Here is an 11,856-nt window from a genome sequence, read left to right as displayed (position 1 = left end):
AACCATAGGTGAAAGTTTTGGGAGCCGCGTTTTTCAGCTGCAATATTACGACCCAATTGAACGATGGATGAAGCCACCACGTGGCGCGTCATGCCCAAGTAACAGAACGGAATCCATGTCTCTTACTCTCTTCTTTCTCTTTCGTCTGACGAGAGAGAGTCTCAAATATCCAAAAACGCGAAGAATCATAGACAGGACAGAACTGAACAGAACAAGTTCACATTAAAGTTTAAACACACTAACACCGAACTCGCTTCATCCATTCCGTCATTTATTTTTCTTCATTATTCTTTTCCACTTTTCCTATTTTACCCTGCATCCACGCCGCACCGTAACATCTCCCCTGTAACGGCTCCACCATAAGGCACGTGCCGCGCGTGGTTGGAGCTTCGTCCCTCTCCTGCAAACCTAATCGACCATGGAAGGTGGCGCGTCGCCGAGTTGCCGTTGCTGAAACGGACCGATCCGAGTCGATTCGTAGGGTTCGGCGATTCCATTGAATGATGAGAGGGAGCTGGTTCTTGAAGCGGCGTCCGGAGCAGAGGTTCCGGTTGTTGGCGGCTTCCGCCGTCAAATCTGCCAGGATCAACCTCCTCCTCTGCTGTTGTATTGCTTTGGTGCTCATCGTACTCGCCACCACCATTTCCACCTTCGTCGTGTTCTCTGATCTCCCTCCTTCGCTTCCTCGCTCCCATGCTTCGGGGTTAGTTACTCTCTCTCTCTCTCTCTCTCTCTCTCTCTCTCTCAAATCGTCATTGTCATGTTTTTCTGCCATTGTTTCCTTATTATTTTCAGAGAAGGAAAATAATAATGACGAGTGTGATAGTTAAGTTGGAGGTAAAACATTGGGAAAGAAAAAGATTAAATAATAGTAGTATCTAGATGAGATTGGAATCTAATTCGAATCTTCCTTGTTTTGGCATGGAGGGAGATTAAATGGAATAGAATTAGTAGCTGATACCTGGCCTTGGAACTTGGAATTTAGTGAAGTTATAATTGACTGAAAATATTTAGTTTATTTATTTATTTATTTATTTTTTCTTTGTGCCTTTTCATTTCCATGTAGAGAAAGTTGGGGATAAGGAGAAAGGTTCTTTAGTGTTTAGACGGCTTGTTATTGGTATTTGGGGATTTTGGTCATTGATATTTATGAATAAGAGTTTCCGATGTTAGCATTTTTCATTAGATTGTATTCACTGTCATTGGGGTTCAAGACTAGGTACCTTCAGAATTATTAGCTGTTTTGGCCTGTGAATTTTAATTCATCACTCCTTGATGGGCTTTCTAAGTAATAAGTAATAACAGTTCACACCCTTCTGGCTGAAGGATAGAGAAATAAACAAACTTTGTTTGGGGTTTAGGTGGTCTGTATTCTATATTATAAGCCTTATTCATGCCTTCAAGTTTAGTGCAACGGTACTGAACATCAATCTTTGAACTGAGAATGTTGATTGCACCTTCCAAATTGTAAATTTTAGCATTTTTATTAAATTGTCGAATCTGCTTATTTTCTGGTGTAGTACCCTGGTAAATAACTGGATAAAGACTATAAGAATTAAGAAATCAGGTCTTCCTCCTTCTCATTTCTTTTCGTCAGGAAAAAAGAGTGGCTAAAGGAAATCTTTTTTCGTTTTAGATTTAATCGCTCTAAGAATGTTGAGTGTATTTCACTTATAAAATCAGAAAACTCATTTCATTTTATGCTCCACAGAAAAGGATATTCTATTGTAATGAACACATGGAAGAGATATGATCTCCTAAAGCAGTCCATCGCACATTATTCATCCTGCCCTCGACTTGAATCGGTACATATAGTTTGGAGTGAACCGGATCCTCCTTCAGATGATCTTTTAAAATTTCTTCTTCATGCAATACAGTCCAAGTCTATAGATAGGCGACAAGTGAAATTGAAGATTGATATCAACAAGGAAGATAGTCTGAATAATAGATTTAAAGTAATTAAGGATTTGGAGACAGATGCTGTCTTTTCTATTGATGATGATGTCATATTTCCTTGCTCTTCAGTGGAATTTGCATTTGATGTTTGGCAAAGTGCTCCAGATACAATGGTTGGGTTTGTACCTCGGGCACATTGGTTGGATTCATCGGTATGCTTTTAGTTTTTTTATTTCTATCAACTGGTTTTTCACCATCCCTGGTATATCTTTTCATCTTCGTATTTTGTGCCTAAGATTTGAATTTCCAGTATCTGAAAAATTATATGATAAAATTACCTTGGAAAAAAAAGCCAAGTCTTCCTGATTTGAATTTTTTAATCCATTGTTTCTTGTTCTGAGTGATTTGATATAGATTGAGGAATTAAATATCTTGATGTGTTGATCCAACCTTCAAGAGAATGCCAATGCGGAGAGTAGATTAACTATTATGCGAACTTGCAAGGCTTAGTCCTTGGCATACCTCCATCTTCAATTCTAATATTTCAAGTTATTGATGTTCTTGCAGGAAAGTGGTGGCATTAAATTTAGATATGCGGGGTGGTGGTCTGTGTGGTGGACAGGTACATATAGCATGGTACTTTCAAAGGCAGCTTTCTTCCACAAAAAGTATTTCAGTGTCTACACGAATGAGATGCCAGCATCAATTAGAGAATATGTGACTCATAATAGGTTTTCCTCTTGACTATCTCTGATCACTCGCTGCTTTTCTATATATCAAAACTTTACCTTCCCAACTATGTAATTGCAGCTTGTTTTTTATTTGCTGAATTGTTCACTTGATATACCAGGAACTGTGAAGATATTGCAATGTCTTTCCTCGTTGCAAATGCCACTGATGCACCCCCAATATGGGTCCAAGGTAATTGGCGCTTCAGAAACAGATTGCATAACTTTAATTGAGTGCTTTTGTTTAGAATGGCATGGTCCCACCTCCCTCTTTATTTAGCTTTTTATCTAAATAAATTCCTATATGCTTGCCTTGAATTGAAATGTGACACTTGTTGGATTGTGGTTGTGGCTAATTAAATGATCTATTGAATGTAATCTTTTTCGAAATAAATACAGAAATGCTAATGTATGCTTGTTCCTTATCAATTGCTAGAAATAACTTTAGTCATTTCATTCACACGCCCAGGGGTTTTGCTGCCTAGGTCTGCTGTTCATAACATATGTCAACTGTTTATACTTGTTTTCAGTAATCATTTGAACAATTTGATAATTTGCATTGTGTTTCACCATATATGCTTTTTAAATCATTAGTCCAGGACAGGGAAGGTCAAAATTATTATCGTATTGTTGTCAAGCAATTCCTAGTGCTCAAGTTATGTATACAGTCATAGATATCTGGTTTCAGAGGCTTGAATCACAATGTTAGTACAACAATATACATAAAATGATTCTGTTGTTACAGGTAAAATATTCGAGATTGGATCCACCGGGATAAGCAGCTTGGGAGGGCACAGTGTAAGAAGAACAGAATGTGTCAATAGATTTACTGCTGTATATGGGCGGATGCCCTTGGTATCTACTTCAGTGAAGGCTGTTGATAGCCGTAACATCTGGTTTTGGTGAGTTACTGGATTTTCGATTTTCTTGGAATGTTAGAAATTATTCCACCGTCTTACAGTTAGCTAGTAGAGTAACCCGATTCTTGATAGTTAAATAGCTGTATAATATCGAATTTTAGCAGGGAGAGCAAACTAAGAACATTGCTTAGCTTGATTTCTTGTATTATTGGCTTGTAATACAAGATTACCGAGTCTATTTTTGTCTCATCATATAGATTTCGATTGTAGAGTTAATATTATACCCTCATCCAAGAAACTCCATCCTATTTTTGTGTATCTTTGTATTTAAAGACAAATCCCAGAGATGGTGAGTGTAATTTACTCCATACCCTTCCCTCCCTCCTCCTCTCGCTTTCTTTTGTCTGTACCTCTTTTGTCATGGGATAAAAGGTGTGATGAAACATAGACAAATGAACAAAATAAAGTCTCGATTGATAACAACTAACATAGGAAGCGGATTTATACCTATCACATGTGTGGTTTCTGATTAGCCAAAATTGATATGCTCGGATTATTGGCAAGTGAATTGGCAAGTGCACCAAATCGTATCAAGTAATATTCTAGTGAGTAGATATCGTTCTCACGAGAATTAATGTATTAAAGCAAGCAACTTCTAATTATATCTCTAATTAGATTAATCATACTTTGCTAAGAGGAATTGATTCCTGACTTTTGAAGCATGATGAATAGGATAAAAGATTAACAATTAAGATTGTAGGGTATAATTAGGAGAGGGATTAAAGAATTGAAAAGAAATCAAGATAGGAAATGTTAAAGGCTTCAGACATGTTAAATCTTTTAGGTATAATAATAATTGTTTTCAAAATTTTGATTCATCCAAGAATCATTTATAGTAAATCATTTATAATTAAATTTTAATTTCTTGTCAATTTAATTTCTCTAAACTTAATTAATAGCTAATGTCTTGGTCAGTCAATCAAGAGAAGAGGTTAAAATCGGTTTTGATTCTAAGCCATACAATAATCAAAGACTATTCTTAGGTGAATTAAATGTTACATATTCAAGAATTAGTTCTAAAATCAGTGAAGATTATGAGATGGGTTTCAAGTTAATTTCGATATTAAATTTCTCGAAATAATATATTAATATCGGAATTTAAGACAGAAATAAAATATCTCTCAATACTTCTAATCATTATTGATGAAAAACGAAACTTAATCTTAAAAGTGGAAAGAAACATGAATCAAAATAAAAAAAAAAAACATTTGTATTATTAATCTATAAAAATAAAACAGAACCCATAACTTTTAACAATGAAAAATTAGTTACTCATTGTAGAAAAGAAAACTACTAAATTATAGAGAGGTAGTGTATGATTCGTAGAAGATCTCTCCTTTCTGAAACTTGTTCACTTATTTATATCTAATTTCTTAACTAATTTAAATTTAAAAACTAATCTAATGTTATCTTAAAAAAAAAACAACTTATTCAAATTCAAATCTAATATAATCTAATCCAAACAACCAAATTTTTATTTTTTTTGAAGAGGTTGTTATTATTTAATTATTTAAATTTTAAATCTTGAATTAAATTGAAGTTTGCTGAGAGTTAGTTATACATTAGAGTCTAGCTTGGTAAAGTGGCGCTGAGATAATTTTTGGAATCTTGGGAGTACCAATTTCACTTGGAGCCGGGCTCCAAATCTTGTGATGGGCGCCCACTTCATAGAATTGGAGTGGAGTTGGGAGTAAAGTGAAAAAACATACTTGGAGTCGGACTCCAAGTCTTGGAGTCGGACTTAGACCCCTTTTTCTCTTCTCTTAATGCATAAAGGAACCGGACTCCACTTCTTTAATGTTGGGAGCCGCTCGTTAGAGCCGGGCTCCGAGTTTGGGCACCTAGCTTGGCTATTTGGGTCTTGGGCTAGTCTCTTTTAGCCTTGTCCTTGTACCTCTAAATTTCTTTTTGTGTTAATTTTTATCCTGATTTATTTGATTTTAATTTAAAAATACAATTATTTTAACACAACTCTAAATTTATGATTACTTATTAAAATATCACTAAAAAGTAAAAACATAAAGATTTGATTCAAAAACTAAAAAAAAATTCTAAAAAACAAATGAAAAAACTTAAAAAATAATTAGATGACATGTAATCAATCTTCTAACTGTTTAAGAATTTATTAAAAGAAAAATCAAACACTCCATCTGAAATAAGATAAGTATTCAAACTGCACTCTTCACATCTTTATCTTTATACTAATACAAATAGGGAATTCATATGTTGATGTAGCGCTCATATGTTGAGTTTGGAAATTTATTTGCTTGAGGTGTCGTCACTAGAAATTTTTAGAATTACATTTATAAATTATAAATTATTATTTGCTTAGGTTGTTACTTTTAAATTTTAAATTATTTGCTTAAGTTGTTTTATTTAGGTTGCTATTTTTTAAATTTTAGGTTGTTTTGCTTAGGTAGTTATTTTTTAAATTTTAAGTTATTTACAGATTACTCTTTTAAATCATAGATTGTTATTTACTTAAGTTGTTACTTTTTAATTTTAAGTTATTTACTCATAAATTAAAATTTTTGAAAAAATTAATTTAAATTTATTAAACTAAATAAAAATTATAAATTAAATAACAACTTTTGTCGCATAAAATTTCTACTATGTTTAATACGCCTCAGTTATAGTTAAGAAGGCACCTTTTTTAAAAATTTGTTGATTCTTTTTAAAAATTTGTTGATTCTTTTTATTTGAATGCTATATTTAAAACTTTGAATGTTTGTGTTTTTCATGATTTATATTTTAAATATATTTATATATTTATTTTATCTGCAAATTTAATTTAAATTTAAATTAAAGTCAATCAAATATAGAGAATTCTAGCTATAGTCAACTATAAAAGAATAAGTTATGAGACATGTAAGCACAACAATTCAAAGTACATTAATCTCTTCCTTTATATATATCTAAAATCTAAAGTTTTTCTACTTTTTTCAATGGCTTGTATTCACAAAATTACATAAATCAATCATACAGTTGATAATTTGTATGTACGTATATAGGTGATAAGGTTATAGACACTACCAAACAACGAAAATTCTCCATTACCATACTCAATGAGATGGTTTGGCTCGATGAAGACATGAGTTTCCTACCAATTTCTTAAATACTATTAAATATATATTACTCATATTTTAAATTTATTTGTTTATCCCCATTTAATTGTTTTTTGATTTTGTTTATCAATTTTTGCGAGAAAAAATACATGGCTCAGTTAAAAAGGCTCTTATGTCTCGATTCATGAATTTGTTAAAAGAAAGAATATCTTATCAAATAAGATATTTTGGTGTTGGATTCAATGTGGATAACTTCAAAGACTACACATCATGTGTATGTGGTTAATTTAAACCAATGTACCAATGTGCACATATTTTCAGAATCGTCAAGTATCCACAATATGGATTTAATTTTGTGAGTTTTGACACTCTCAATGCTCCTAGGTTCGATTACACATATTTGATTGGTAAGTTTATTGTTTTAGAAAAAGTATAATTCATTGGTAAACTTATTTATTTTATTGAATTTCAGTTGTATTTTTCACTACTAGAAAACTAGTTACTACAAATGAATATTTCCGACAGATTTTATCCCATAGAAATACAGACGGAATTTGCGAGGGATTTTTAGTCAGAAAATAAAAAAAATGAATTAGCATAAATTACAGATGAAAAAGAGAATCCGTCGATAATTTTGTCAAAAATATTAACTTTTTCCGTGAAAAATGGTTACAAACGAATTTTTTATTTGTAATTAAATAGACCAAAACACTGCATTTTTTTAAATTATTACAGACAAAAAATCTGTCTGTAATTTAAAATTTTTCATGGGAAATATTAAGTTCACCCTAACTCAGATCCTACCCTCTCGAGCTCCTTTCACACTCCATTCACACTCCTAACCTAAACCTTCCTTGAATGTTGCTAGCAACCCTCATCCCTCTTCAATGTTGTCATCAAACTCTTCTCCTCCGGTAGAAGGTCCTGTCGCCGCCGACGCGGATAGACTGTGGATGCCTTCGTCATCTGGGGAAGCTCTACTCGGCCCTCTTCGCATCATTGCTCCTCTCCTCGCTGTCGCACGAAGTTCTAAGTTGAGCTCGTGGCTTCGCCGTCGCGAAGGGTTCCTCCGCTCCTCACCGTGTGTCGTTTCTGATCCTCTACTCTTCGCCGTTTTTGGCTGTTGCCCATTCTTTTCTCTGATTTTAGGTAACTCTGTCTCACACTTTCATCGTGAGCTCACTCTGTCTCACACTCTCCAAGATCACTTTGTCATCTCGCCATCTCTCCGGTAAGCTAATGCTTCTTCAGTTTCATCTTTTTTTTTCAATTAATTTTTAAGATTCTGAACTGAATTTGTGCACAAAGTTTGGAATTTAATTCTTTATTTAATTTGTGAATGTTGATGTGATTTTGAATTCAATTTAATTTGGATCTTGAGTTCGGAATTGAATTCAATTTGATTTAAATTTTAATGGTTTGTCTATATATATGATCTATGCGCAACAATCATCATCATCTCCTTCTACTTCGGAATCGAAGAACCTACTTTTGGTCGTTCTGGACATTCCTCGAACAGTTTAGAGGTGAACTCTGCATCCGTTAGGTGATTTCGGGTTCGGTCATAGGAGCATTTGGGAAGGTGGTGTTGGACTATTCTTGATCTCAGGTGCTGTGCTTTTTGTGCTGAGCTTGGCTTGGTTGAGGAGCTTCCAAATAAGATCTAAGTTCAGAAAGTACACTACAATTTTCGAGTTTGCGCAGGCCTGTGGTATATGCACTAGAACACCTATGAGAATCAAAGGAGTAACCATTGGCAGTGTCATTCGTGTGAATCCTTCCTTGAAAAGTATTGAGGCAGTTGTTGAGGTGTGAATCATTGTAACAATCTTTCAATTGTTTTAATTGTCGCTTTGGTTTGATGTTTGTTGTTTAAGCAATTAATTTTCTTTCTACTTTTTTTTTTCACACTTTAATAATGTACTGTTGTCAATTTTCTTGTGTTCTGTACACTACTTGATGACGAAGTTGCTGCTCACTTGGGAGACTTTGGATTAGCTAGACTCGTTCATGGTGCCACAAGCCGTTCTAGCAGTGATTAAGCTACTTCCTCTACAATTAAGAGAATCATTAGATATATTCCAGTAGGTAAGCTTAATTGATAATATTTGTTATTTGCAGTGTAATAAAGCTCCATTGATAATATTAGTGTGTAATAATCAGTGTAGGATGCTAGTGAGAAAACTTTTATGTTGATCACTCCGCTCGATTTTTTGTGAGATTATTAAAATGAGTTAAAATATATGTTTAGAGGTACAGTGAGAGTGTAATATAATTCATGAAGGAGATTTTGTGTACAAATCAATTCAAATTTAGTTGATGCTAATGCTCGAAACTCTGCTTCAATACTTGATCTACCAAGAGCATGTTGTTTATTGCTCTTCCAAGTAATCAAATTAGTTCCTAAATATATACAAAATCTTACATATAGGAAGCCTTAGTCCATGGTGCCTTTGATGTATCTAAGAATACATTCCAGTGCTCTCCAATGATTCATTGTAGGGTCATGCATGTATTGACATATTTTGCCCACTGCTTATGTCAAATTTGGTCTAGTCAATGTCGAGTACTAAAGTGCACCTGCAATGGATCTAAATAATTTGGGATCTTCAAAATGAGGCGAGTTTTTGAGAGCTTAATTTATTTGAAATATCCATAGGAGTGGGAACTGAATTCGCCTGTGTCATGTTAGTGCATTCTAAAAGATCAGTAATATATTTGCTTTGATGAAGAATACGTTGTGTGTCATTAATATAACTTGCTTCTAAACCAAGAAAGAAAATAAATTTGCTGAGATATTTTAATACCATGTGAAGATTTGTATTATGGCACATGTGCTGATTAAGCCTAACTGATTAAGTTGTAATCCTAACTCACATGTGCTGAATGAATAATAATCCTAACTTACAGAAAATTCCTCACTACTATCCTTTCTTGAAAAAAAAGAGAATCGGAAACAAGCGATCACTTAGATTTCAAAATAGGTATCATACTTAATATTTTTTCGGGTATTAGAAATTCATATTCTCATTCACCCTGTTTTTCTCCTATGCAGGTAACTGGAAGTTAATCCTTAGTTTTCGCACTGTTCAGCCAGATCTTCCCCTTCATTAATCATAATTTTGTTTTGTTTTTTTTTCATGGACCTTTCAAATTTTTCTTAATCAAAATTTTAGCATAGTCGATTTTGATTTATTGCTACTGTCTCAGAATATTTTTATGTGATTTGTTCTGAGGATCGTTATCAACATGTATCAAATCATGAATCTAATTTTTGCTGTAGGGTTGTGATTGACAAGAATGCTTGTGAAGATGCCACTGTTATTCAGGTAAATCTTGTGCTATACCATCTCTCTAGGGTTTCGCTAAAAGTATATATTAGGATGCAAAAAGTATGGACTTGTAGAAGTATAGCTGATGCACTTGGTGACGATGAAGTTGATGTTCTAATTACTCATGAGCTGGGATATATAAAGTAGGATAAAATTCCCAAGCTCTGCTTTTGACAAGCTTTAGTTAGATTGAGATAACTAATTTTAGAATGTACCAAATATTATTATTGACTTAGAATTCACCGAAGATAAGTTTCTTTAATTTTCAATTTGCTTTATTTATTTCATAATCTACTCCTTTTCTTCTTTTTTCTCTAGCAACGAAGAAATACTTGACGATGTTATTGAAGGCTTTGTTTCTACCTTTGGCAGTAAGGATGGCAAGGATGATAATAGGTGCATTTCCAACTCATAATCAAAGTTGATCTGTGATTATGAGATTTCCTTGTTTCTAATACTTTATTTATTGAGCCAAAATAGTAAGGGAAAAATGTTTCTAATACTTTGTTTATCGACTTCTTCTTGTTGAGGAGAGTCGATCGAAAATTTTGCATTAACTGTAAAATTATCCCGGGAGAGAGTTTGACAACACAACATAGGATGCTCGTCATGGATTTTCGTGTTGAGCAAAAGTTGAGGAAAAGACATCATACGAAGAACCCAAGGACGAGGTGGTGGCGGATGAAAGGTGAGGAACAAAAAAGTTTCCTAAGACGGGTAGGAGAAGAGGCAAAGTGGGATGGGAATGGAAGCGCGGAAGAGATGTAGAGGGAGATGGCAGAAGTCATCAAAAGAATAGCAAAAGAAAGTTTTGGTGAATCTAAAGGAATAGGACCAAGAGACAAGGAGTCCTAGTGGTGGAATGCGAGTATACAATAAAAGATAAAGATAAAGATGGAATGCTTTAAAGAGTGGTCTTTATGCCGCAATGCAGATAACTGGAAAAAATATAAGGCGACTAAGAAAGATACAAAAGTGGCTGTAAGTGAAGCAAGAACAAGAGCATATGAGGGTCTTTACCAGTCTTTGGACACGAATGAAGGAGAAAAAGGTATATATAGAATCGCAAAGAGTCGGGAAAGAAGAATGAGAGATTTGGATCAGGTTAAGTGCATAAAGGATAAGGATGGAGAGGTATTGGCTCAAGAGGAGAAAATTAATGAAAGGTGGAAGAGCTATTTCTACGAGTTATTTAATGAGGAACAGAAGACTCTTCCGAGCCTTGGTCGATTATGCACAAGGGAAGAAGATCAAAACTTTGACTACTATCGAAGGATTCGAGACTTCGAGGTAAAAAAGGCTCTAAAGCAGATGAAAAATGGCAGGGCAGTAGGACCTGATAATATCCCGATTGAGGTTTGGAAGGATCTTAGAGAAAAAGACATCAACTGGTCAACCACGCTTTTTAATGAGATTTTAAGGTCAAAGAAGATGCCTGATGAGTGGAGAAAGAGCACCTTGGTACCTATCTACAAGAATAAGGGGGATATACAATGTTGCGAAAACTGTAGAGGGATTAAGCTTATGAGTCATACTATAAAGTTATGGAAAAGGGTGATAGAACGGAGGTTGAGAAAAGAGACACAAGTAACAGAGAACTAATTTGGATTTATGCCAGGAAGATCTACCACTGAAGCGATATACCTATTAAGATAGATGATGGAAAGATATCGTAGTAATAAAAGGGATTTACATATGGTGTTTATTGATTTGGAAAAAGTGTATGATAGGGTACCAAGGGAGGTCTTATGGAAGGTTTTAGAAAAGAGAAGAGTAAGGATCGCATATATTCGGGCAATTAAAGACATGTATGATGGGCCACAACTAGTGTGAAGACTCAAGGTGGTGTGAAGGAGGAATTCCCTATTGGTATAGGATTACACCAGGGATTATCCTTAAGTCCATACCTTTTCAC

General features: G+C 34.2%; 1 protein-coding gene across 1 annotated transcript; it reads left to right on the top strand.

Moving 5' to 3' along the window:
• The first annotated feature begins 126 nt into the window (after positions 1-126).
• On the top strand, positions 127-3,971 carry LOC107469685 (glycosylinositol phosphorylceramide mannosyl transferase 1). Its single transcript, XM_016089064.3, has 5 exons — positions 127-703; positions 1,712-2,108; positions 2,464-2,627; positions 2,747-2,817; positions 3,370-3,971. Exons 1-5 carry the CDS (start codon positions 501-503, stop codon positions 3,528-3,530), a joined length of 996 nt encoding a protein of 331 aa, XP_015944550.1. The 5' UTR covers positions 127-500; the 3' UTR covers positions 3,531-3,971.
• Positions 3,972-11,856: the final 7,885 nt, after the last annotated feature.

Source organism: Arachis duranensis, chromosome 10, assembly GCF_000817695.3.
Source record: "Arachis duranensis cultivar V14167 chromosome 10, aradu.V14167.gnm2.J7QH, whole genome shotgun sequence".
NCBI lineage: Eukaryota > Viridiplantae > Streptophyta > Magnoliopsida > Fabales > Fabaceae > Arachis > Arachis duranensis.
The sequence above is the reverse complement of the archived record's forward strand: the minus strand, read 5'-3'. Positions and strand labels throughout refer to the sequence as shown.